Here is a 27,470-nt window from a genome sequence, read left to right as displayed (position 1 = left end):
AAGAACATAAAGAAGAGGGATAGAGGGGCGCCTGGGTGGCTCAGAGGGTTAAGCCTCTGCCTTCAGCTCAGGTCATGATCTCAGGGTCCTGGGATTGAGCTCCATATCGGGCTCTCTGCTCCACAGGGAACCTGCTTCCCCTCCTCTCTCTGCCTGTCTACTTGTGATCTCTCTTTCTGTCAAATAAATAAATAAAATCTTAAAAAAAAAAAAAAAGAAGAGGGATAGAGCTTTATAGGAGTAGAATTTTTGTGTGTAATTGGGTTAAGTGATATCACCTCAAATTAGATTTAATAACTATGAGATGTTATATGTAATCTCCAGGGTACCACAAAAAATATCTATAGAATATACATCAAAGTAAATGAGAAAGACATAAAAATACGTCATTGCCAAAAAATCAACTAAACACAAAAGAAGGTAGTAATGGAAGAAACTAAGGACAAAAAAGTTATAAGACCTATGGAAAATTAATAGCTAAATGGCAGAAGTAAGTCCTTTTTACCAGTAATTACTTCACTTTTTTAAAAAAGATTTTATTTTTAAGTAATCTCCATACCCAACATGGGGCTTGAGTTTACAATCCTGAGATCAAGAGTCACATGTTCGGGCGCCTGGGTGGCTCAGTGGGTTAAGCCGCTGCCTTCGGCTCAGGTCATGATCTCAGGGTCCCAGGATCGAGTCCCGCATCGGGCTCTCTGCTCAGCAGGAAGCCTGCTTCCCTTCCTCTCTCTCTGCCTGCCTCTCTGCCTACTTGTGATCTCTCTCTGTCAAATAAATAAATACATAAATCTTAAAAAAAAAAAAAAAGAGTCACATGTTCTAAGCCAGCCAGGTATCCCCCTCAGTAATTACTTTAAATGAAACAGACTGAAGTCTCCAATCAAAGGCATAGACTGGAAGAATGAATTAAAAAACATGATCAAACTGTGTGCTGTTTACAACAGACTCATTTTAGATCTCAAGAGGCAGAATAAATTGAAAGTGAAACAATGGGAAAAAATATGCCATGCAAACAGTAACCAAAGAGAGCAGGGGTGGCTATATTAATATCAGACAAGACAAAAGTGTTATAAGAGATAAAGAGGCATATAATATATTGATAATAAGGTCAATTCCCCCAAGAAGATATAACATTTATAAATATATATACACTAAACATTAGAAAGTCAAAATATAAGAAGGAAACATTGGCAGAATTGCAGGGAGAAATAGACATTTCTTTCTTTTTTTTTTTTTTTAAGATTTTATTTATTTATTTGACAGAGAGAGAGAGCACAAGCAGAGGGGCAGCAGGCAGAGGGAGAAGCAGACTCCCCACTGAACAGGAAGCCTGATGCGGGATTCCATCCCAGGACCCCGGGATCCTGACCTAAGCAGTAAGCAGATGCTTAATGACTGAACTACCCAGGCTCCCTGAAATAGACATTGCTATAATAGTAGAGGACTTCCCCATACTCCTTTCAATAAGGATAGACAATCAATAAGGAAATAGAGGACTTTTTTTTTTTTTTTAAGATTTTACTTATTTATTTGACAGACAAAGATCACAAGTAGGCAGAGAGAGGAAGAAGCAGGCTCCCTGCTGAGCAGAAAGCCCTGATGCGGGGCTCTGGATCATGACCGGAGCCGAAGGCAGAGGCTTAACCTGCTGAGCCACCCAGGCGCCCCGGAAATAGAGGACTTTAACAACACCATAAACCAGACATACGTAGAACACTCTTCCCAACAGCGGCATATACGTTTTTCTCAACTGACTTCCTGAACACTTTCCAGAGAGACCATATGTTAGGCTAAAAAACAAGTCTTAATGAATTTTAAAAGATTAAAATCAAAGTATCTTTTCTGATCATGATGGAATGAAGCAAGAAATCAATTACAGAAGGAAAACTGGAAAAGTCACAAATACATGTAAATTAATCAGCATGCTTTTACATTAAATTCCACATGTGGAACTAATTATTACACTGCATGTTAATTAACTGGAATTTAAATAAAAACTTGAAAAAAGAAAAAAGAAACAGCATGCTTTTTTAAAAAAAATATTTTATGTATTTATTTGAGAGAAAGAGAGAGAGCATGAGCAGTAGGGAGGAACAGAGGGAGAGAGAGAGAAGCAGACTCCCCGCCCAGCAGGGAGCCTGATACCGGGCTCCATCCCAGGACCCTGAGGTCATTACCTGAGCCAAAGGAAGACGCTTAACCAACTGAACCACCCAGGTGTCCAAAAGCGTGCTTTTAAGTAAACAGTGGGTCAAAGGAAAAATCACAAGGGAAATTAGAAAATACCTTGAGACAAATGAAAACAAAGATACAAAATACCAAAATGTTTGGGATTCAGTGAAAACAGTGCTAAGAGGAAAATTTATAGCAGTAAATGCACACACTGAAAAAGAAGACATATCTCAGATCAATAACCTAAGCCTACACTGGAAAGGAAAGCAAACTAAACCCAAATCTAGCAGAAAGAAGGAAATAATCAAGATTAAAGCAGAGGTAGGAATGAAATAGAGAATAGAAAAACAGTAGGGAATGGGGCGCCTGGGTGGCTCAGTGGGTTGGGCCGCTGCCTTTGGCTGGGGTCATGATCTCAGGGTCCTGGGATTGAGCCCCGCATCGGGCTTTTTGCTTCGCAGGGAGCCTGCTTCCCTCTCTCTCTCTCTCTCTCTCTGCCTGCCTCTCTGCCTACTTGTGATCTCTGTCTGTCAAATAAATAAATAAAATCTTAAAAAAAAGAAAAGAAAAGTAAAACATTAAAAAATAAAATTAAAAAAAAAGAAAAAAGAAAAACAGTAGGGAAAAAAACAATAAAACTAAAAGATAATTCTTCAAAAAGTCAATGAAATAAACAAACTTTAAAAAAATATATTTTATTTTAAGTAATCTCTATGCCCAATGTGGGGCTTGAACTTACAACCCTGAGATAAGAGTTGCATTCTCCATCAACTGAGCCATCCAGGTGGCCCTAAATGAGGTTTTAGTTCAACTGACCAGGGAAAAAAAGATATAAAAGACTCAAATCATCAAAATCAGAAATGGAAGTGTGGACAGTATTATAAATTTTATGGAAATAAGAATGATTTTAGGAGACTACTATGAATGCTGCATGCCAATAGACAGGGTAACCTAGATGAAATGGACAATTTCTAGAAACAATCTAACAAAACTGAATCATAAAGAAACAGAAAATCCGAATATACCTATATTATTGAGATTGAATCAGTAACCAAAAACCTCCCAACAAAGTTAATGTCCTGGGTCAGATGACTTCAGTAGTGAATTCTACCAGATATTTAAAGAATGAACACCAGTCCTTCCCCAAATCTTTTAAAAACTGAAGAAGAGGGTATGCTTGGGTGGCTCAGTCAGTTAAGCATCTGCCTTGGGCTCAGGTCATGATCCCAGGATCCTGGGATCGAGTCCCATACCAGGCTTCTTGTTTGGCAGGTAGCCCGCTTCTCCCTCTGCCTACTGCTCTTGCCACGTGCTCTCTCTCTCTCTCTCTAACAAATAAAAAAAAAAAAAATCTTAAAAAAAAAAAAAAATGAAGAGGAGGGAACACTACCTAACTCATTCTATGAGACCAGCACTACCCGGATACCAAAACAAAGACACTATAAGAAATAAAAATTTACACACCAATATCCCTGATGGATACTGATGGAAAAATCCCCAATAAAATACTAGAAAACTGAGTACAAGTGCTAATTGGCCCTGCAAATAAAAAGGTGGATTTGTTTAAAAAAAAAAAAACTAGCAAATCAAATTCAGCAAGATATTTTGTTTTAAGATTTTATTTATTTATTTGACAGAGAGAGAGACATTGAGAGAGGGAATACAAGCAGGGGAAGTGGGAAAGGGAGAAGCAGGCTTCCCGCTGACCAGAGAGCTCCACCCCAGGACCCTGGGATCATGACCTGAGCCAAAGGCAGATGCCCAATGACAGAGCCACCCAGGTGCCCCCAAATTCAGAAGCATATTAAAAAAGATCATGCAGGGTGCCTGGGTGGCTCAGTGGGTTAAAGCCTCTGCCTTCGGCTCAGGTCATGATCCTGGGGTCTTGGGATCGAGCTCCGCATCGGGCTCTCTGCTCAGCGGGGAGCCTGCTTCCTCCTCTCTCTCTGCCTGTCTCTCTGCCTACTTGTGATCTCTGTCAAATAAATAAATAAAATCTTAAAAAAAAAAAAAAATCATCCATCTTGACCAAGTAGGATTCATTCCTGGAATGCAAGCCTGGTTCAGCATATGAAAATTAGTGTTGTAACACATCACATTAACTGAATGAAGGAGAAACCCACACAACCAGAAAAAGCATTTGACAAAATTCAATACCTTTTTTAATATAAAAAAACCCGACACTTAATAAACTAGAAATGGAAGGACACTTCCTCAACAGGATAAAGGCCATATATGAAAAACCAGTAGATAATATCATCTCCAACGGTAAAAGACTGAAATCTTTTCCCCTAAGATCCAGGACAAGACAACGATGCCCACTTTTGCCACTTCTGCTCCATATAGTACTAAAGTCCTAGCTAGGGAAACACAGCAAGAAAAAGAAAAGACACTTACATTGGAAAGGAAGGAGTGAAATTATCTCCATTCACAGATAACATACTTTTATACACAGACACCCCTAAAGAGTCTATACACGATAAATTCAGCAAAGTCGCAGGATACAAGATCAATGTACAAAACTCACCTGCATTTTAGAAAGGATTTATTTATTATATGTATATATAGAGAGACAGAGCATGAGTGAGGAGAAACAGGGGAGGGACAGAATCTCAAGCAGACCCCCCACTGAGTGCACAGCCCCATGTGGGGCTTTATCTCAAGACCCCAAGATCAGGGGGCACCTGGGTGGCTCAGTGGGTTAAGCCTCTGCCTTAGGCTCAGATTCTGATCTCAGGGTCCTGGGACTCAGCCCTGCATCAGGGCTCTCTGCTCAGCAGGGAGACTGCTTCCTTCCCCACCTCCCCCTCTGCCTACCCCTCTGCCTACTTGTGATCTCTCTCTCTGTGTCAAATAAATAATTTAAATCTTAAAAAAAAAAGAACTGAAGATCATGACCTGAGCCAAAATCGAGAGTTGGGTGCTTAACTGAGTCACCCAGCTGCATTTCTATACATGAACAAAGAACAATCCAAGAAAGGAATTAAGAAAACAACTCTGTTTAAAATAGCATCAGGGGGCGCCTGGGTGGCTCAGTGGGTTAAGCCTCTGCCTTCGGCTCAGGTCATGATCTCAGGGTCCTGGGATCTCAGGGTCCTGAGATCGAGCCCCACTACTGGCTCTTTGCTCACAGCAGGAAGCCTGCTTCCCCCTTGCTCTCTGCCTACTTGTGATCTCTCTCTTTGTCAAATATATTAATAAAATATTAAAAAAAAAAAAAGAAAAGAAAACAGCATCAGAAATAATAAAATTCTTGGGAGCGGATTTAACAAAGGAGGAGAAAGACTTGTACACTGGAAACCCCAAATATTGCCCCCCACAGTTAAAGAAAGATATAAATAAATGGAAAAACATTTCCCGATGAATTGGAAGACGCAGCATTGCTAAGGTGACAATATTCCCCTAAGTGCTCCTATGCATTCCCTATCAAAATCCAAGTGGTATTCCTTGCAGAACTAGAAACACCAGTCCTAACATTCATATACTATCTCATGGGACCCCAAATTGCCAAAGCAATCTGGAAAAATATCGGAGTTGGAGGACTCAGATTTGATTTCAAAACTTATTATAAACTTACAGTAATCAAAACAGTATTGTTCTGACTGGCATTTAAGGACAGACATGCAGAACAACGGGACAGAATAGAAAGCCCAGAAGTAAACCCTCATGTATATGGTCAATAATTTTTAACAAGGGGGTCATGTTCACAACAAAGGTTCAACAAATGATGCTAACTTGCATGCCAGAAAGTAAGCAAGTATGAAAAAAAGAAAAACCCACATTGGTGGGGATATGTCAAAGGGTACAGAAGGCAGCTGGAAGGGCTCCCCATGGTCAAAGCTTTAACAATTTGACCTGCAAGTTAAAGTAATGCTGTGTTATAAACCAAAGTACAAAATAAGTACGTGTGAGTCCTCGTGGATATAAATGAATGCTTGCATACATTACTAAATGAGAGAGAAGAGACAACTCTGCTACACAGAATTCCCAATAAATTAAATAAATCCTCCACTGAATTCACAGCAATCAGTTTCAGGGCCAGACAAAAAACTGTGTCGGACTTACCGAAATGAAGTCTATGGTCTCCAACATGTAGTCTTCCTAAGTGATTTTCAAGGGCAGTCTCGACTGTGATTTTTGCTTGACAAGTTGAGGGCTGACTTTAGAAGTTAAACCCGAAGAAGATGGGGCCCTATTGTATTCCCTGTCTGTTAAAGCCCACTACAGGGCCCTACCCGAGCAGAGCTTTTTAAATAGTCATAAGGGTGCTTTAGAGGGTATCATGTGATGTGATATTTCTGGAATCATTTGGTGTTGAGATTGGCACATTTTTGCAAAGGTCAGACACTGGTGCCAATCCAGTTGACACCCTCCACCTTCTTCCTAAACAAATCCAGCCCCCTGGCTGCCTCCTCTTTCTATAGGAGACATGCCCCATACAACCTTCTCATCCATTGCTCTAGGCGTCTGCCCATACCTGCTACATTCGTGCCCACCGTTTATCCTACTTTAAACCTATGCCTTCCTATTAATATCTCCCACCAGAGTACTGATGATTAATATTCGCTAAAACAGAAGTGACTTGGAAACCCAGCTTTCCCATAATAGTTGCAAAGACCTGGCCCTGATTCAAGCCCACAAAACACAAGCCAAATTATACACTGGGTAGTGAAGACATTGTTTTTTTCTTTCCCAAATCCTGCCCTTGTATGAGCTAAGGTGGAACAAGCATTGTGTGACCACATTGTTCAAACGGAGGGAGATGATTGTACTCCCCCGACTTAGTTTTCATTTCTTGGTTCTTCTCCAAACCCCTGATTTCCAACTGTACTTCTTTTTGATGTCTCCTCCTCCTTGTAAAAGGCTGGAGGGGAGGGCAGAGGGCAGTCGGGGCTTCCTCCCCTAGGAATGCAGAGTCTTAGAGCTTTCTCAGAAGGTCAGATTTATATCTTTGTCTTACAAATTAAGCTCAGGCTGATGGCAGTCGTTGTGTCTCCCAGGGATTTGACGTAGAAGAATGATCCTGCAAGCAAGCAATTTCAAAAGGGACTTCAAGGGTTGAAAACAGCTCAGCGAGGATGGGGTAGCTAGCCATCTAAAGCCCACAGGTTTCCCGTACACCTGAGTTTGAGCAAACAGGCTTCTGAGTCTTCCTGTTTTAATGTCACCAATGGCTGCATTTCCAGCTCCCATCAAAACCAACACTGAAGCGACAGCAGTTGTGAATAGAGCACCACTGTCCTTCTATGGGGACAGCAGCGGAGAACAGTGGTCATTTGCACATCAGTCCAAAATTGAGAGGGGTGGGAGTTCGTATGATCTCAGGATACCAGGACGCTAGAAGAGAGGCGGAGAGATGAGAGGTTCAGAAGTTCTGGTCCACAAAACAAATTGTGTTAAACTCACCATGTTTCCAAATCTTTGTATCATCCTGATAAACATAACGACGGGATATTTGTATAGCTCGCTGGGATCAGCTGGAGGGAGCTTCATGGAAGGGCTCCTGGCTCGCTCAGTTTGTAGAGCATGAGATTCTGGGACGCAGCGTCATGGATGATCAGTATTTACATTGTCTTTATATATATTCTTTAAAAAAAAAAAAAGATAAAATAAATCTACGATACTCTATTATTATGAAAAGAAAAACAAAAGCAAAGTATTGGGGCAGATTCAAATATTGAATCCATATAAAATCTCCTGATAACAACTCCATGATTTTTTTTTTTTTTAATGAAAAACTACAGCTTGTTTCTCTGTGTCTTTTTTATACCAAGTTTTATGTTTAAAGCTGCACGGAGGGGTGCCTGGCTGGCTCAGTCAGAAGAAGGTATGGCCCTTTATCTCGGGTTTTTGAGTTCAAGCCACGTTGGATATAGAGATTACTAAAAAAATAAACTTAAGAAAAATAAAAAATAATAATAAAGTGTCTGTACAGAAATCCTGATCAAGACTTTTTAAAAAAGATTTTTTAAGATTTGTAATTTAAAATTTTTTTAATTTATTAGAGAGAGAGAGCGCGCACGAGCGCGTGCGCGCGCGCACAAGCTGGGGGAGGGGCCAAGGGAAAGGGAGAAGCAGGCTTTCCACTGAGCTGGAAGCCCCATGCAGGGCTGGATCTCAGGACTCTGGGATCATGACTTGAACTGAAGGCAGATGCTTAACAGACTGAGCCACCCAGGGGCCCCAAGCAGTCGAAATTATATTTATTATTTTTTTTAAAGATTTTATTTATTTATTTATTTGACAGATCACAAGTAGGCAGAGAGGCAGGAAGAGAGTGAGAGAGGAGGAAGCAGGCTCCCTGCTAAGCAGAGAGCCCAATGTGGGGCTCGATCCCACGACCCTGGGATCATGACCTGAGCCGAAGGCAGAGGCTTTAACCCACTGAGCAACTCAGGTGCCCCCAAAATTATATTTAAAGTCTCTACTTAGCTCTTTTCTTCTATTAACAATGGTAATGTTGACTTTTTTTTTCTGATAATGTGATTTGATTTTGAATCCAAAAGAACTCTGTCCTACTAAGTATTTGGAAACAATGAAACTCCTCCAGAATTTGAGCAAGGTCCTCACTGCTGACCCCCACTGAGATGTCACCAGAAGGCCCACTGAGCTGCAAACGAAGAGACATTTCCTAAATATGTGAAGCAAGGATTGAGGGCCACTCCCAGCAGCAGTAGTGACAGGAGCCCTCCCTCTCCCCCTCTCCCCAGGGCCCCCTAAGACTCCCTGGCTGGGATGCTCCAACTTGCATTATCACCACCTGCCTGGCTTTTGGTGCAGGTGTGATACTAATTCCAAGGAGGTAGCGGACATATCATTGTACCCATAGTACAGAGGAGGAAATTGAGGCCCCAAAGGTAAGGGATTGTTCCCGGAGTGGAGCCAGAATTCCTGCTTCCCACCTCTTTGTTCCTGCAGTGCCTAGCTCACAGAGACCATCTTCCGAGAACACTATTCTGCTGGGTACTGCAAGGCTCTCCTAGCAAAGAAAGGAATGAAAGACCCAAAACCAGAATTCCAAGGGGCCACGTAAATGGAGCACATCTCTTGGAAGTCCATTTTTTGGTGGACATCGGAGGGAGGTGAATGCTATTCTCCCAGAACCTATGGCAGGTTCCTGGCGGTTTTTCTGTTCTCTTTCTCTCTCTCTCTCTCTCCCTTCTCCCATAGGCAGGGGAGTCCTGTCTTCCTCCCTCTTTCCTCTCTTTCTCTCTTGCTTAGCTCTCCCCTCCCACTTTTTAAGTTGCTAAAATATAGGATTGGAAGATTCTAGATACACGCATTCTCCTTGTATCTATTGACAGAAGATACAAGTTCTCTGTTTTAAACTTTAAACCCTGTAAAATTGGGGCGCCTATGTGGCTCAATGGGTTAAGCCTCTGCCGTTGGCTCAGGTCATGATCCCAGGGTGCTGGGATCGAGCCCCTGGGGCTCTCTGCTCAGCAGGGAGCCTGCTTCCTCCTCACTCTGCCTGCCTCTCTGCCTACTTGTGATCTCTGTCTGTCAAATAAATAAATTTAAATAAATAAATAAATAAATAAACCAGGCAAAATTAATCTTTTATGTCTTTGAAAACAAAATTAAAAACCAATTAGGTTCCTCTGTAACTTTCTGGCTTGGGACTCTGGGCAAGTTATATAGTACTCTGTGCCTCAGTTTCCTCATCTGTAAAATGGGGACTCCAACAGCACCTGTTTTGTAGGGTCATTGTGAAGAAGAAAGGAGTTGATACATACCAACAGCCTTTTTTCACCTTCTTTTAATAGCTCCAGTGAAACTATTAATATACCATAAAATTTACCCTTTAAGGTGTCCAATTCAGTAAGTTTTAGCAGAGTCAAGAGTTGTGCACCCATCCACACGATCTGATTCTAGAACATTTTAATTATCCCCAAAAAGAAACTCATTTGCAGTCACTCCCCATCCCCCAAACCCCCAGCCCTTGGCAAACAGTAATCTACTTTCTGTGTCTATGGATTTGCCTATTCCAGACACTTTATATAAATGGAATCATAGAACACCCAGTCTTTTGTGCCTCTTGCACTTAGCATACTGTTTTCAAGGTTTCCAGGTTCATCCATGTTGTAACACATATCAGTACTTCTTGTCTTTTCTTTTCGTGTGTATATGTGTATATGTATACTGTATTTTTTCTTCTTGGTGCTTTAAAACATTTTTTTTCATGAAATATTTTTCTTTTATTCATTTATTTATTTATTTATTAAAAGATTTTATTTATTTGACAGATCACAAGTAGGCAGAGAGGCAGGCAGAGAGAGAGAGGGGAGGAAGCAGGCTCCCTGCGGAGCAAAGAGCCCGATGTGGGGCTCGATCCCAGGACCCTGGGATCATGACCTGAGCCGAAGGCAGAGGCTTTAACCCACTGAGCCACTCAAGCACCCTGCTTTAAAAATTTTCTTACAATTTCTTGTCTTCCTAACTTTATTGAGGCATAATTTACAAGTAAAAATTGTTTATATTTACAATTGTGTTCAATGTGGTGATCTGATACACCTGCACATTGTGAAATAACGACTACAGTCAGGCTCATGGACCCATCCATCACTTCGAATTGCTTCCCTTTTGGGAGTGATGAGAACAATTAAGATCTACTCTCTTAGCAAATTCCAAGTATACAACACAGTATGGTTCACTGTAGTCATCATGCTGTATATTAAAACCCCAGAACTCATTCGTCTTATAACTGAAATGGTCAATAGGTAGATGAAAAGGTGCTTGACATCACTGTCAGGAAAATCAGGAAAACACAAATTATAACCACAGAGAAGTATCACCTCACACCTGTCAGAATGGTGGTCATCAAAAAGACAAGAAGTAAGAAGTGTTGGTGGGGATATGGGGTAAAGTAGGTAGGAATATAAATTGGTACAGCCACTATGAAAAACGGTATGCAGATTCCTCAAGAAATTAAAAATAGAACTACCATGTGATTCAGCAACTGTACTTCTGTGTATAAATCCAAAGGAAATAAAATCAGAATTTTGAGGAGCTATCTATATTCCTATGTTAGCCAAGATATGGAAACATTGTAAGTTGTCCATTGACAGATGAATGGATAAAGAATATGTCACACACACCACACACACAAACACGGATATTATTCTACCATGGAAAAGAAGGAAATCCATTTGCAACAACATGGATGAACCTGAAGGGTATCATGCTAAGTGAAATAAGCCAGAGACAGAAAGACAAATATGGTATGATCTCACTTATACGTGGAACCTAAGAAAGTCAAAGTCACAGAAGCAGAGAGTAGAATATTGGGAGCTGGGGGTGGAGGACACAGAGAGAGGATAGTCAAGGGATAAAAAGCTTTGAAATGCATGCAGCTTGTTAACGTGCTAAGTGCCAGTATTATGAAGTGATTTTATTTATTTATTTTTTAATTAAAGATTTTATTTATTTATTTGACAGATAGAGATCACATGTAGGCAGACAGGCCAGAAGAGAGAGAGGAGGAAGCAGGCTTCCTGCTGAGCAGAGAGCCCGATGTGGGGCTTGATCCCAGGTCCCTGGGATCATGACCTGAGCAGAAGGCAGAGGCTTTAACCCACTGAGCCACCCAGGTGCCCCATGAAGTGATTTTTTAACTCTCCCGTGGATGGGTGGGTCTCAATTTTATGCCTTCTACCTTGTAGTAGGAGCTCTGCCTCTACTTACCTCTTGTGATTATTTCAGGAGCACCTCTTACTGAGATTCTACAATGGTTAGGTGGGACTTTTCCATGGTTAGCTAGGACTTTTAGCTGGCATAAGTGATGATTTACCACTGAGAAAAAGACAGTGAAGAATTCAAGATCAGTCAGCATCTGTCTCCTGGAGGAGAGTTGCTGGAAGGTTCTGAGAGAGAACTGGGTCTTGAATCTTCGCTATTGATGATACTGACTCTGGAGCAGGAATCCACACCCATGCTTAACTTTGGGGAACAGTTCATTGCTGTCTTAGCTTGGGCTGCTATAACAAAAAAACCAAAGACTGCATGGCTTAAACAAGAGAAATGTGTCAGTTATAGAGCCTGGGAACTCTGAGATCAGGGTGCCAGCCCTGGCTGGGTTCCAGTGAGGGTCCTTCCTGGTCTGGAGATGGCGTCTTCTTGCTATGTCCTAGCAAGAGCTCTAGTCTCTTGCTCTTCTTATCAGGACACTAATCCATCCTGGGGGGAGGGGGATCTACCCTCATGACCTTATCTAAACCTAACTACCTCCCAAAGGCCCCATCTCCTATACCACCCCACTAAGGGATTAGGATTTCAACATAAGAGTTTCAGGAGGACACAAATATGCGGTACATAACAACTGCCACTTGTCAACTGTCTCCCTGTCTCTTTTCTTGTGATTATTGGATATAGGAGTCTATAGTCATTCTCTCACATTTCAGTCATTTATGTGGCAGTAATTACACAAAATGCCCTGCTGAGGATCATAAATACTTAAACAGATAATCCACTTTTTCATCTGACACTGTTAACACCAGGATTTTTTTTTTTTAAGATTATTTATTTATTTGACAGACAGAGATCACAAGTAGATGGAGAGGCAGGCAGAGAGAGAGAGGGGGAAGCAGGCTCCCTGCTGAGCAGAGAGCCCTATGCGGGACTCGATCCCAGGACCCTGAGATCTGACCTGAGCCGAAGGCAGCAGCTTAACCCACTGAGTCTCCTAGGCGCCCCCACATACAGGATTTTTAAAAGTAGAATAAAATTACATTTAAACAAGACAAATTGAAAAATTAGTCACAATAGGATGGAAGGCAATCTGACTCTGACAAAATTCTAAGGTCATGTAACTCTGCTGAAGGCTCAATGACTCATAGAGAAAAATATCTAGAGTCCACAACAAGTAAAAAGCAGTTTGATATAGCTTTTTTTTTTTAAATTAGAAAAGTATACAAATATACCTTAAATTAAAGTTCTTCTAACTTCATGGTCTATTAAGGCAGGAACCCAGTTTTCCAATTCAATGGTACATTCTCCTTTGGCTGAGAAAATTACTGTGGACAAAATGCGATTTGAAAAGAATAATAACTTTTTAAAAAAATTTATTACATTTCTTAAATTTTTAAAAAAGATTTTATTTATTTATTTGATAGAGAGACAGTGAGAGAGAGCATGAGCGAGGAGGTCAGAGGGAGAAGCAGACTCCCCATGGAGCTGGGAGCCAGATGTGGGACTTGCTCCCGGGACTCCAGGATCATGACCTGAGCCGAAGGCAGTCGTCCAACCAACTGAGCCACCTAGGCATCTCCGCAATAATCACCTCATGCCATTTACAGTGAAATAACAGAAACCGGACTAGCAAAGCTCCACAGAAATGAATGCTGGAGAAACCGTTGGGTGATGCTAACCAAGACCTGGCCCTAATCAACATTGTCCACAGCTGTTTCCACGGGAAGACGCTTGCTCCCTGTGAACTCCAGAGGGAAAGAATGACTTAATGGGAATCCTCTTCATTGTGTGCTCTACCAGATACTTTACAGTTTCTGCAAGCCAAACTTCTTTCTACCCTAAGGAAAAGTGAAAATGATGTCTTGTGCAATGCCTGACTCACTGTAGCATGCATGCATGCATGCGTGCATTCATTCATTCATTTTCCTAGTAATGTGGGAATCAGTTTCGAACTTATAAAGGTGATCTCTTCAAGATTACAGGGGAAACAAGTCGACCAGTGCTTTTCTTTCTTTCTTTTTTTTTTTTTTTTAAAGATTTTATTTATTTATTTGACAGAGAGAGGTCACAAGTAGGCAGAGAGGCAGGCAGAGAGAGAGGAGGAAGCAGGCTCCCTGCTGAGCAGAGAGCCCGATGCGGGGCTAGATTCCAGGACCCTGGGATCATGACCTGAGCCGAAGGCAGCAGCTTAACCCACTGCGCCACCCAGGCGCCCCAGACCAGTGCTTTTCTTATCTGGAGGCAACAAGGCGTCGCTGCTAAGTTAGCACGTTCTTTAGCCAGAAGGCTTTCTGTTTTAAGGAAACTCAGAGCCTGACCCGCCAGCACACAGCACCAAGATGTCTACATTTAATTATGAATTTTCAAGCAAGAGCTCCATCTTTAATTATGAATCTTCAAGCAAGAACTCCATCTTCTGGCGGCATCTGCCCCGCCAAAGGGGCAATGAGGCTGAGTTTGGTGAAGTTGGTATGGAGCAAATGACCCGGGTCACCATCGCTCTCAGAGGGGACAGGGGTGTGTGCGTGTGTGCGTGTGCGCGCGCGCCAAGGTCGGAAGGATTGGGAAGAGGCACTCCTGTCCCAGGTGTGTCTGTCTGTGTGTGTATGTGTGTGTGTATGCGCGCGCGCGCGTGTGTGCCAGGGTCGGGAGGACTGGGAAGAAGCACTCCTGTCCCAGGACCTCACCCGCAGAAACGCTTTCCCCGAAGCCGAGAACGCCGCTCGACTCTCGATTGCTCGCGCCTAGCGCGGCGGGCGGCGCACCCGGCAGCCGGGGCTCTGCGCTCGAGCAGTCGAGCCTGACCCGCACCCGCAGAAAATCGTTCGGCGACGGCCCCGGCCCCTGGCGGGTAGGAGGAGGCCGCAGTGGCCGGCGCGGGGATGTCGAGGAGCTCGAAGGCGGTGCTAGGCCTCTCGGTGGTGCTGACGGCAGCCACCGTGGCCGGCGTGCATCTGAAGCAGCTGCAGGACCGGCAGGTCGGTGTCACGTGACCGCCTCTTCCGGGGCCCGCGCGGTGGCCGCGACGACGGCGACCTCTGGCCCCCGATCTGTCTCCGCGTGGTTCTCCGCTGCTCCTCGTCTTTCCCTGTTTCGTGGGCTCCTCGGCGGCGCGACCCGGCTCCCCCGCGCTCTCGCGATTGCGCCCCGGCTGCCGCCCGCCGGGTCCTGGGCGCCGCAGTCCCCGAGGCCGCGTGCACCGGGAGGCACCAGGTGACCCCGGGCGTCCCCGACGCCTCGGCGCCGCAGCCGCCTGGATCTCTCTAAGACTCGCCCCCGGCGTGGTCGGCGGTCCTGTTCCCAAATCACCACCAGCCTGCGTGACACGGACTTTTTCAGCGTCTCACCTGGGCCGCTGCAAACTTGAGTCGGGAAGGGGTTTACGTGGGGTGCACTCACCAAGTTGTTGGCTTGTCCCCAAACCCAGGCCCAAGGATGAGGCTCAATCCTGATGTGTTTCAGTGCTAGTGAGGTTTTGATCCCAGGGTTAAGGAGGCTTCCCGGCATTCACTTTCCGTGTCTTTGGCTAAGGTAATTTGGTGGATGCTTTTTATTTTATTTTATTTTATTTTATTTTTGGTCTTTTGTCTTTAACGGAGCAGTTATGGAAACCAGATTCCGGGAACTATTTTCTTTTTTACGGTACTTTTGTTTCTGGAAGTAACTGTGACTTACTGATGGGTAGATTAGCCGTCCATTCTGTGTTTCTGAGTTCCTATTTTCCTTACTCTAGTTGGTGCATTTTTAATGACTGATCTCACCATGTTTAAGGACCTAGTGTCAGGCTCCACACTAGGCACTTTGGGAATCAAAGATAAGGAAGGATAGGCGTTCCTGAGTCTGTAACTGATGCACAGCAGTGCTGAATATTGAATGTGACAACAGGCAACTAGGTCAGCACGTGTGTTAGAGTTGAGCCTAGTTTGCTAAGGATGGAAGGAATGAACTGGGTGAACTAGTAAGCAGTCTTTCTTGCATTGGGCTGAGCTGTGTGCTTGATATACAGAGGTGAAGCAGATGAGGTCTTGGTCCTCGTTCACAGTCTGGAAATCAGAGAAAGGTGTGATGGTGTAAGAATTTGAGGGAGGGGGTATTGACATGAACCATGGCAGGGCATGAAAGAAGTTAGAGATTGGGGAAAAGTATGGCTTCTCAGGGAGGTAGCTTTTGGAACAGAGGCAGGAGAGTTTCTCTTCTAAGAAGTGAAAGGAAATGAGATCAAAAGAAATTTGAGATGAAGTAGAGGGCAGTGTGTCCTAATTAGCTTGGAGGTCACTGAGGGCAGGGATTTTCAAGGAGTATGGAGTAGGGTGGGTAAGAACTTGGTTCTGAACTAGCTACACATCTCATGTTCCTTAGAAGTTTTTACAATGTAACCTACTCCAGACCTCTTAAATCAGAATCTCTTGGAGATGAGGGATCTGGTTTAGGCATCTTTTAAAAGCTACCCAGGGAATTCTAATATGCAGGCGGGCTGGAGTATCACTGTGCTAGAGAGGGGAAGAGCAGAAAGATCTAGGTATTTGGAAGTTGGGTGAGGCAAAGATTGGCCAGAATAACATGTGTTTATTTTACATCCAGTCACCATGGACTTTCTTTCCAGCCTGGGAAGGAGCAAAATAAAGCATTGACAGGGTGGGTGTGCTGGAAGTTTCAAGGAAGCAAGAAATAACATAATGACTGTAGTTTTCTCTCATTTTTTGACTGTCTACCCCATACCAGCTACTGACACTCATCCTTACAGGAAACCAACAAAAAGAGTAATGCTACGTGAGTAATGGTGAAGAGGTGTTGGTGGTTAGGAAGGTAGTTCAAGTGGAAATCACAGGCAATCAGCAAATACTGAAACTTGTAGTTGGAGGAAGGTAACAAATGGTGGCAGGAGAGCAAGCTCCTAAGCCATACTCTGAAGTCTGAGAAAGGAAGGGTGGGGTCTCAGAGGCAGGTTTGGGAAGAATGTTTCCAGCCCATGGTGTGCGCCTTGGGAGGCAGGGAGGGCGTGTGGGTGAATATGTTATGGTTTAAGGAGCACGGGACGGGGCAACTGGAGAGGGAGGTGTCAAATGTCCTTGGAGATCTGGCCAAGGAGCAGTGTTCCAAAAAGTTGGTTTTCAATTGTGTTGTCTATTCCAAGATCCCTAAATTCCTCAACTCCACTGTAAGAGGGAATGAAACTCTAGGCCTGGAGGAGGTCCGGCAAGTAGGTACTTTGTGAGTTTTTAAAATAGACTTGATAATTTAAAACAAAAAACCCAAAAACCTCAGGCCTGGGCCCCTCACAAGAGAGGCCTCTACCTCACAAGACCCCTGTTAAAAATTGTTTTGTGACCTAAACACTATAAAATGGTAATTATTAGTAATGACTGGATTTTTGCTTTAAAAAGTCTCACCTTAGGTGCTAGGTCCGTGTTCTGGAATTTTATACCTATCTTTACTGCTTATCAAAATAATTACCACTAATGGGCCTTTATTTTTTCCTCTGTATTTTTCCCATCTCTCTCAGTTCTGTAATTGACTAGTAATTCTGTATAATTTTTACTTCCCTTTACACATAAGAAAAAATCAGGCTCTTTCTTGCATCCTGACTTTAAATTTCAGTAACCTTTTTTTTCTTTCTTCGATGTTTATTAATGAGCGAGGATAATTGCCAACAGGAAAGTAGTTCATAGAGTTACTATAGTAAATCTCACCAAGTCTTTTAAAGCATTGAATATCAAACTTAAAGTTCAACACAGGAGCAGTTTTTTCTTTTTAAATTAATGTTATTTCCCATTAAGTCTCTATACTAAATGTTCAGGAATTTCTTAAAATATGGTAAGATGTCATTTTAGTAATAACACTGATAGAGTACACCACCAAATTAATCTGATGGTTTATTACATTTTACATTTATGGAGAAAGTTGAAATAGTAATTGCATATTTGGAGTCTCAAAGTTTTCAGTATATTTTTAGTAGCACTGTTACTCAGATTGAATGGCATGAGGATGGAAACCACCTGTCCAAGGTGTTACTGAAATCTGTTTCTTACATTTTTAGAGGCTTCATGATGGAGTGATCAGAGACATTGAGAGACAAAATCGGAAAAAAGAAAACATTCGTCTTTTGGGAGAACAGATTATTTTGACTGAGCAACTTGAAGCAGAAAGAGAGAAGATGTTATTGGCAAAAGGATCTCAAAAAACATGACCCAAAATGGTTGTCAAGTATTGATGGGACAGTGTCAAGTGTGAGTGTGCGTGTGTGGATGGAAGATAGCTTAGTGAGGACTTCAGCCTTTTTTTGGTCACTGTCCTTTCCAGCTTGGCCAAAGAAAAGGACAGTGGATCATATGTTCTAAATTACTGCTTTGAAAGTCCCGTCTGAGTCAAGAAGCAGGCAGACACTCTTCTGAAGAATTTCTGTCTTTGTGGTCCTGGTAGAAGCCCCTGTAAGCTTTGTGTCCAGAGTTTAGGATTTTTAGTGAAAAGGACTTTGGAACCTGTGAGAGGAAGGGATGGATAGTAACATCCACCTGGGTAGTTTGATAAGCCGGCACGACGATGAAGCCACGAGAACATCTACCTCAGAAGGGCTGGAGGAGGGAGAGGTGGAGGGGGAGACTCTCTTGATCGTGGAATCGGAGGACCAGGCATCAGTGGACTTATCTCATGATCAGAGTGGGGATTCCCTCAACAGTGATGAAGGAGATGTGTCGTGGATGGAGGAGCAGCTGTCCTACTTCTGTGACAAGTGCCAAAAATGGATACCAGCCAGTAAGGAGCTTCTCAATTCCTTTCATTTGTCCTTTCCTGTGTAGAGGTTTGTTTTTCTAATCTGTGAACAAAACATGAAATGTAAAATGGACCTAAATAAAAAGATAATTATTATATTTATTATTAGTTTAGTTGGTTAATGACAGATTTCAATAAAGCATAGACACATTTGTATTAATAAAAATTACTGTCAACGTTTCACATTGTTAAATTAATGTTCTTGATGGCAATCCAATAAAAATCAGAAAATTGGAAATTCTGCGTTATTTAAAGAATTAGCCACATTGTTCTAACAAGATCATGTCACAGATTTGGGGCCAAATAATGGGCCCAGTAAGTATAGAATTAAAGTTCAAGTTACTCTGGTAATATTTAACTCCCATGGAAAACTGCTGTTGAATGTTGAAGTAAGTGAGAATTAGCAGATTAAAAGTATTTTATGCTCTTTTTCTGGGACCATTCTTGTTTTCCACTTGCTGGCCTCCTAGATCTGCTGGCAAGAGATACACACACACATGCTCTCCTGATACCTCACGCTTTTAACTTAATCTTTGCATCTGCCAGCTTCCTGGCTTTCAAGGAGCATGCTTTGCCAGCAATCATGAGTCTTACCAAAACAGGATTTTCGCATTAGGCAGAGACTAGTAAAGACATATGTACCAGAGGAATTCTTTGTGTTTATAACTAAGAGAAATTTCTATGTGTGTGTATGTGTATGTATATGTGTATATATATATGTGAAAGGAATCATTTTCTGGTATGTGGAAATGTGTTTAAGATGGACTTACTATTCAGAATAATTGTTACTATTAATAAGTTAACATTTTCATTTCATTTCATAGGAAAAAATCTAGAACTTTCTATGCATTAGCTAATGTTGCTTTTGAGCAGTGTCTGCTTATTGAGTCACACACCTGCCTGAAAATCTCAATGGCATTCCCCTTGTCCTCAGGATGGTTTTTTTTTTTTTTTTAAGATTTTATTTATTTATTTGTCAGAGAGTGAGAGCGAGCACATGCAGACAGAGTGGCAGACAGAGACAGAGAGAGAAGCAGCTCCCTGCCGAGCAAGGAGCCTGATTTGGGGCTCCATCCCAGGACACTGGGATCATGACCTGAGCCGAAGACAGCCACTTAACCAACTGAGCCACCCAGGTGTCCCCAGAATCTATTTTAAACAGTCTTTCACGATAGACCCTGCTAGCTTCAACTTCTCTTGTCAGTGTCCTGTCCCCACACAACCAGAAATTTGCAGTTAGGGTGAGCTTTTAATTCTCCACAAACAATTCTTTCTTATCCTAAGGTCTTGGCACATTTTAATTTCCTCTCGAATGTGTGTCTCTTTAGCCCCCAGGCACCCCTCTTCCCCTGGCCAATTCTAGTCCTTCTTCAAGCCCCCTGGAGACCCCACTCTTCTAGGCCTCCCATCTTCCTATTAGAGGTTGGGCCTCCCTTTTCTGTGCCCTCACATTGCCCTATAGTACACAGCACATTCCATTCCAGTGGTTGTCCTGTCTCCCAGAGCATCAGCATCACCTGAGGAACATTGAAAAAGGCAGAGACCCACACCCATTTTCAGAAATCGACTCATTCTGTGTGAGATAGGCCCAGGCATATTTTTAAGAACCCAAAACCACTCCCTGAGTGGTTCTGATGCGCCATGAGGATGGAGGACCACTGTGCTGTTGTGATGACATTTCCTCATCTGTGGCCCTCAAAATTCATCAAATGCTAAGAGCAGACTGTCTTGGGTACTGTATTCCAGTTCTTACGCCAGTACCTGGCATGCAGTGGGAACTCAGATGTTTCTTGGAAGAATATGTAAAGAGGGGTGCCTGGGTGGTTTAGTTGTTAAGCATCTGTCTTTGGCTCAGGTCATGATCCCAGAGTCCTGGGATCCAGCCCTGCATTGGGCTCTCTGCTCCCCGGGAAGCCTGCTGCTCCCTCTCCCACTTGCCCTGCTTGTGTTCCCTCTCACTGTGTCTCTCTCTGTCAAATAATAAAATCTTAAAAAAAAAAAAAAAAAAAGCAAAGTGACCCGTAGGAGTCAGGAATATCAACAGTTGGAAAATCCAGTGACAGCAATAAAAACTTGCTTTTCCAGTATCTTGTAAAAGTTAGGGAACCACAGATCTTAACAGGCATATATTATGTTAGAAAACAAAAATCTTTTCTACCTTCCCTATTCCCATCCTGCTATCATGGGTTGGCTGAAAAAGGAAAAACATGGAAAGCATGGAAAATCTGGTTGATAAACTGATAAACATTGCTGTAGATAAACCTGTGATGTGCCTTTTTGTTTTTCTCCTAGGTCAGCTGAGGGAACAGCTCAGTTACCTTAAGGGTGATAATTTTTTTAGGTTCACTTGTTCTGACTGCTCAGAAGATGGCAAGGAGCAGTATGAAAGGCTGAAGCTTACGTGGCAGCAAGTGAGTAAAAGCTGTCCTCCTTGAATTCAGGAGGATGATCCCCCAAAGAATTTATTGGAATGAATATTCAGAGAATGAGGATCTTACTTCGAGACATGGAGTTTTGAGCTATTTTGAGGGTCACTTTTTATTTCACAATGAAAATCATATTCCAAATATATGGAGAAAGGAGTTCTTTGTAAAAGTACTCAACGCTAACTTAGTGAATTAAGTTTGAGATTCTTGAAAACCTCTGATACACGCAGAATTTCATTTATATGTACTACCAAACTCTAATTTTAATGGAATTGAAAGTGAGGTTCAGGGCGCCTGGGTGGCTCAGTGGGTTAAGCCGCTGCCTTCAGCTCAGGTCATGATCTCAGAGTCCTGGGATCGAGTCCCGCATCGGGCTGTCTGCTCAGCAGAGAGCCTGCTTCCCTCTCTCTCTCTGCCTGCCTCTCCATCTACTTGTGATTTCTCTCTGTCAAATAAATAAATAAAATCTTTAAAAAAAAAAAAAGAAAGTGAGGTTCACATTTTTCTGGTAGCCATGTTTAGAACAATAAAACCATTTAAAAAAAATGTAAAGATGGCCATATTTACATTTTTAAGAATGTGAAGATTCTGCCACAAATCGTTGGGAGATATAATGTGGCTCATTGCATAAACCAACATAAATCCAGTTTTTCTATATTTGAACACAGACATACTTGAATATTTTTTATTCAGTGAATACCTAGGACCACCTTTTAACCATCTTTAGTACCAGCACTGTAATCCAAGCCAACAGTAGCCTGAATAGTAGCTTTTTCCTGATCTCCAGCGTGCATTAATTTTTTTGGTTTTGTTATTAATATGTCTAGAACAGGGTGCCAGTGTTAACAGTAAGGTCTAAAAATGAATAGAGTATACTTACTGAGTGGCTCAGACAAACCCGGTGCTGTTGCAGGCCTGGAGACTGTGGTGCTGAATGAGACAGCTGGGTAGCTAGCATTCTAGGTATTCACTTTAGACAGTAAGCAGACAAATAAATGAGTTAATTACCCATAGCATTTTTTTTGCTAGGAAGGAAATACACAGGGTAATGAGAAAGAGTGTAGAGGAAATGGTCTTAGCCACTAGGTATTCCTTATAAACTGCAGCTGCTTTAGCAGCTTTGACAGTTATTTTAATCGTCAGTGCTTCCCTAGGAGATGTGCTATTGAAATCTGTCAGTGGTGAACTTACGGAGCCTTTTTTGACTTGGCTGAAAATATGTAAGTGGAAAACGAAGGGAAGTTTGTACTGAGGCCATAGCCTCATAAATATTATAATTATGTTTTTCTCAGCATGTGCATGGGATGTTATGTCTAGACAAGGTCAGATTAATATTAGTAGATTACTCTGATGCATATACCCATGGCAGATTTGCATTTGATCTGCAAGTAGCTTCTCAAAAAGCCGTAAAGAGCAAGAATAGTAAATATGTATAGTTTATTTGCAAGAATACGAGTGTTTTATGGAGGTTATTTTTTTACTTATTTATTTGACAGAGAGAGATCACAAGTAGGCAGAGAGGCAGGCAGAGAGAGAGGGGGAAGTGGATTCCCCGCTCAGCAGAGAACCTGATGTGGGGCTCCATCCCAGGACCCTGAGATTATGACATGAGCCCAAGGCAGAGGCTTAACCCATTGAGCTACACAGGTGCCCCTGTCAAGGTTCTTTTGAAAAGAACAACCGGCTTTTGGGTATATTGCTTAGAAGATAGAATATTGGTTCAGTTTGCACATTTAATTATACTAACATCACTTGAAAATCATGTTTGCACTGCCAGAAGACAGACTGATGGGAGATAATACCCTGGTATGATGAAGTGGTAGGTCAGACACTTGGTAGATCTGGTCTTGGTAAACTACTGACCAGTATTTCCAGTCGTACATAAAAAACCCAGACTCTTAAGAAAGAGCTGAAAGGGAATCAGATGGTTTTGGATAGATTCTATTGATCGATATCACCAACCAGTATATTGGAATGTAGCTTTACTATCTTTTTACATCTTAACTTTGTTGATTCATCCAAGTAATAAGTAGAAATGCTTGTTTAATCGCAAAATGCCATTAGTGAAGGAGTCTGGTCTCCTGACCTTTTTTCCAAGCCCTTTCTTGTGTCCTCTCCTCGGTGATTTGTGAACCACAGTTGGAAATGCAGGAGAAGCTCAATCATGTGTTTGGGAAGGGTAGGGGACTTGTTACATTCTCATCCTGGACATTTACTCTTCTGTGGCAGGTAGAGAATGTACCATGACCTATTCTCCTTATTTTTCTGGGTGTTTCCCAGCACATGCTGGTGAAGTGCCTGCTGTGGCTCTGCCAGCCTGGATCTCTGCCCTGGGGACACACTGTCACTGATGGGCTTGGGCTGGTAGTGGGAGAGCCGAACACTGACCTGGGATTCCTTTACTTAGGATTTCAGATTCCAGGAGAGGAGGAAAACCATCTCCTTCATATATTGAGTTTGAAGTTTGTGCGATAAATACTAAGTGGTTATAGAAAAAGTTATTTTCCAGTAAATATATGAATTTTAACTTTCTAAAGTCATGAAATATTTCACACGTACGCCCCCCCCCCAAATACCAGAAATAGAGTAGCAGACAATGTCTCTACAGCTGAGATTAACAGTGAATCAATATGTCTGAGCGCTTTGGGAGTAGGCAGAAGCAGCTCATTTCAGTCTCTCATTAAAGTATTTCTTGAACAATAAGTTCTTAAAATTGTGGTAAAATATATATAACATGAAAGTTTACCATTTTATCTGTTTTTTTAGCATATCATTCAGCGGCCTTAGGTACATTCACATTGTTTTGCAACCATCACCACTGTCCATCTCCAGAACATTTTTATCTTGCCATGCTGAAATTCCATATCCATTAAATAGTAAATCCCAGTGGACACTAACTGTTTTAAAGATGTTTGTTGGCTGATGGGGACCTGTTTCAAAAATGTGTGGAAGAACGTGAAAACTCTGTAGATGAGGTTAATTGTTTGGTGGGCTGTCTGTAAGTTGCAGGAGTCTAAGGAGGGGGGAGCTCAATTAATGGGAAACGTAAGCATTATTAGAAGTGTTCAGCATTACCAGGCCCTTGAAGTCAGATTATCCTCTGGACCATTGGGGGTCTCAAGCTGTGTGCACAGGTGGTAGGGAGCCTGAATTGTAGTTCAGTAGCCCCCTTACACTTTCAGGGTGCGCTTTCTGGAAAGAAGAATCAAATTAGTGTCTTTTCATGGATTCTCTGTCCCCTTTTCAGTTTCAGTGGCCCCAAATCAATCATTGTTTCTATTAGGTTGAAAACCTAGTTTTGTTTTATTTATTTATTTATAAGATTTCATTTATTTATTTGACAGAGATCATAAGCAGGCAGAGAGGCAGGTAGAGAGAGAGGCGGAAGCAGGCTCCCTGCTGAGCAGAGAGCCCGTGTGGGATACAAGCCCGGGACCCTGAGATCATGACCTGAGCTGAAGGCAGAGGCTTAACCCTCTGAGCCACCCAGGTGCCCCGAAAACATAGTTTTGAATAGCTGGTATCATTTTATCGATTTATATGAAATTACATAATTCAAAATTGCGTGTAAATGTAAGAAGAAATGCCTAAAGGCATGGTGATTGAATGTCTCAGAAGTGATTGTTTCTTGATGGTAGATTTAATTCAGAGTGCTTTTTACTCCCTCTTTGCTCTTCTATTATTGAAATCTTTTACAGTGAACATGTGTTACTTATATTTCTGGAAAACACTTCCCAATTTGGGACCATGAATTCATTACCTGTAAACAAGCAAGGCTGGACCAGATGAGGAGTTTTCACATGGAGCTCTGGGGGTGTCTTGGAGCCTCAGAGCGGGCTGAGCAGCCAGACCTCTTGGCTTGGGCCTCTCTGTCTAATGCTAATGTCATCCGAAGAAAGATTTCTATGTATGAAAATGGCTAAACACTGAGTAGATGGTGACTAACATTATTTTCAGCTTTGAAATTCTGAGAGTCTCCTGTTTCTGCTCTGTAAAGAGCTTAGAAAAATATATAGGCAGGGGTAACTTTCAAAATATTTAATAAAGGTCAGCCCCAGCAGTGAGAAAATGGGGGCTGTAGTAGGTACCTGGAGGGCTCACGGCCAGAGGTTATCACCTATCTAGTGCCTCATTGTGTAAGATGGAGAGATGCAGGGATGGGGTGGGGCGGGGAGTAGTAACCACAGCCAGATTGCTTAGTTGCTTAGCATTTCGTGTAGGATGGAGAGATGCAGGGAACAGGGTTGCGGAGGGGAGTAGCAACGACAGGTTGCTTAGTTGCTTAGGATGGCTGTTTCTTATCCTGACCAGTTCAGCCACACCTCAGCCCTGCATATGCAGTGTGTCAGGAACAACTGCACATACTGTAGTGGGTTAGTGCTGGAAGCACTAGTGTTGGAAGCAAAACAGGAAATAAAATTCTCTACTGAGACTATTCCAAGGTATTATCCTTTCTTTTGCACCCTCTGTTCCCCACCCATTCCTACACAGGTATAAAACAATCCGTAATGATGCTTTTCTCCCAGCCCTTGTTGGATTTGTGTTCCAGGTTGTCATGCTGGCAATGTACAACTTGTCTCTAGAAGGAAGTGGACGGCAAGGTTATTTCCGATGGAAAGAAGATATCTGCGCCTTTATTGAGAAACATTGGACCTTTTTACTAGGGAATAGGTAATATGATTTTTAAAAAACTTACACTTGAATGAAGAAGAAAAGTGCAAGGTACACAAGGTTTGAGACAGCCTAACGAAGCCCTTTAGGAATTCGTACTTGTGGCAGTTACAAAGAATGTTTTAATTCCAGAAGATGTTGTTACTTTTTTAAGTTAAAAAATTTTTTTACCAAAAACCAAAGTGGAAGCATATACTATTAGAAGTATAGGTTTCTAGGAGTGCCTGGGTGGCTCAGTCAGTGAAGCGTCTGTCTTTGGCTCAGGTCATGATCCCAGGGTTTTAGGACTGAGCCCCATGGCAGGCTCCTTGCACAGTGGGGAGTCTGCTTCTCCTTCTGTCTCTGCCTCTTCCTTCCACTTGTGCTCTCTCTGTCTCTCTCTCTCTCTCTCATGAATAATATCTTTAAAAACAGGTATAGGTTTCCAGACTTTTCTCCTCCTACTTTAGAGGAAACTTTTAGTTTCTACTGAGCATGAAGAGATTTGAAGAGATTCTTAGAAAGTTAAAACATAGAACATTGGGTTGCATGAGGCTGTTTCATAGTTGGATGAGTAACTCTAATGTGGGGATATAGGGTCATCATGTCCTTTTGAAATCAGTATCTTACGGAAGGTCAGAGGAAGAAAATGACAGTGATGGACTGTACCTCTTTAAATTGCTCTTCATGAATGGACTCCTAGCAGTGCCGTATTTGTTTTTATTAACTAGCAGATAGAACCTGTTGATAACGTTTTGGTGTTGCAGCGCTTAGCAAAGTCTAGGCGCATTAATACGCATAAGGCTTGCTCATTCATTCTTCTCTGTGATAGTGCACTGACTTTCCGGCTGAGCACGCCTCCTTGGTGGCTGCTTCAGTAATCCAGTGCACAGATACTGAGATCAACAAGATTTTTATTGCTATTAGGGATTAATGAGTTTGCAGCTGCACTGGCAAATCGTGTGAGATGCTGATTGTTAGTTGCCCTCTGACATCCCGTGTGAGGTTCATAAATCTTGCCTAATTGGGTCAGAGTAGATGTGCCACAGGCTCTGATCACAATCAGAACAGGGAGTCTGTACCTGCCTTCACTCTGAAGGCACTGTGGCCTCTGTTTCGTCCGGCGCAGAGAGGTCACAGCTCTGCCAGCATCACTGGGAGCTCAGGGCGGACAGGCGAGAGGAGTGGCGGCTTTCTGAATGCTCGCTGTGCAGAGAAAATAGAAGAGATTCAGTTCGGTTTTACAAAAGGAGTTATTTTTGTTCTTGAGTTATTTAGTGCTTCTAAGAAAAGAATTGACAGTATAACTGGTTCTTTTCTTTAAGAAAGGAAATCTGTTGTCTTAGTTTAATGATTTAGCACTATTTATGGAACTTAATACACCCCATTTATAAGGCGCAAGAAAGGGAGAAAACTGATAAAATTAGATCTTGGAATGTTTTCCTTATCTAAGTGCCATTCTGCTTGGTAGATTGTCTTCTTGAAGAAATTGGATTTAAATTGCCTGTTTTTAAGGATTTTACCACATTTTAACAACATAAGTTCTTCAGTTGTTTCATTTGTTCATTTGCAGAGCATGTTCTGAGAGGAATCAGCCAAGGCTTTCTTCCTTTTTAATACTTTACTGAAAGGCATTAATTACTCTCCAGTTTCTGTGCAGTTTAGCCATTAAACTAGTGGGTTTTGGCTGTGTTAGTGTATCACTTGAATTACCATTTACTTATTTAAATTCAGACACTTTTTTTTTTTTTAATAAAGACA

General features: G+C 42.2%; 2 protein-coding genes across 2 annotated transcripts in view; both read left to right on the top strand.

The window, feature by feature from the left end:
- Positions 1 to 14,639: 14,639 nt before the first annotated feature.
- On the top strand, positions 14,640 to 18,049 carry LOC132021705 (protein PET117 homolog, mitochondrial). Its single transcript, XM_059406494.1, has 2 exons — positions 14,640 to 14,840; positions 17,900 to 18,049. Exons 1-2 carry the CDS (start codon positions 14,745 to 14,747, stop codon positions 18,047 to 18,049), a joined length of 246 nt encoding a protein of 81 aa, XP_059262477.1. The 5' UTR covers positions 14,640 to 14,744.
- A 298-nt stretch (positions 18,050 to 18,347) lies between these two features.
- Positions 18,348 to 27,470, top strand: part of KAT14 (lysine acetyltransferase 14) — a 34,373-nt gene continuing 25,250 nt past the window's right edge. Inside the window, exons 1-3 of the mRNA XM_059406492.1 lie at positions 18,348 to 18,615; positions 20,926 to 21,044; positions 25,609 to 25,730. Coding sequence (XP_059262475.1) covers positions 18,357 to 18,615; positions 20,926 to 21,044; positions 25,609 to 25,730 — 500 coding nt within the window. The 5' untranslated portion in view covers positions 18,348 to 18,356. The remainder of the gene's footprint in view (positions 18,616 to 20,925; positions 21,045 to 25,608; positions 25,731 to 27,470) is intronic.

The sequence above is a fragment of the Mustela nigripes genome, chromosome 7 (assembly GCF_022355385.1).
Source record: "Mustela nigripes isolate SB6536 chromosome 7, MUSNIG.SB6536, whole genome shotgun sequence".
Classification (NCBI taxonomy): Eukaryota; Metazoa; Chordata; class Mammalia; order Carnivora; family Mustelidae; genus Mustela; species Mustela nigripes.
Note: the sequence above shows the minus strand (reverse complement) of the source record. Positions and strands in the feature narration are given on the sequence as shown.

What these genes read in the sequence shown, in the direction of transcription:
- LOC132021705 (XM_059406494.1), top strand. Translation starts at nt 14,745, where the DNA reads ATGTCGAGGAGCTCGAAGGCGGTGCTAGGCCTCTCGGTGGTGCTGACG. An exon ending in AGCAGCTGCAGGACCGGCAG is followed by an intron (nt 14,841 to 17,899) that starts GTCGGTGTCACG and finishes TTACATTTTTAG; the next exon opens with AGGCTTCATGATGGAGTGAT.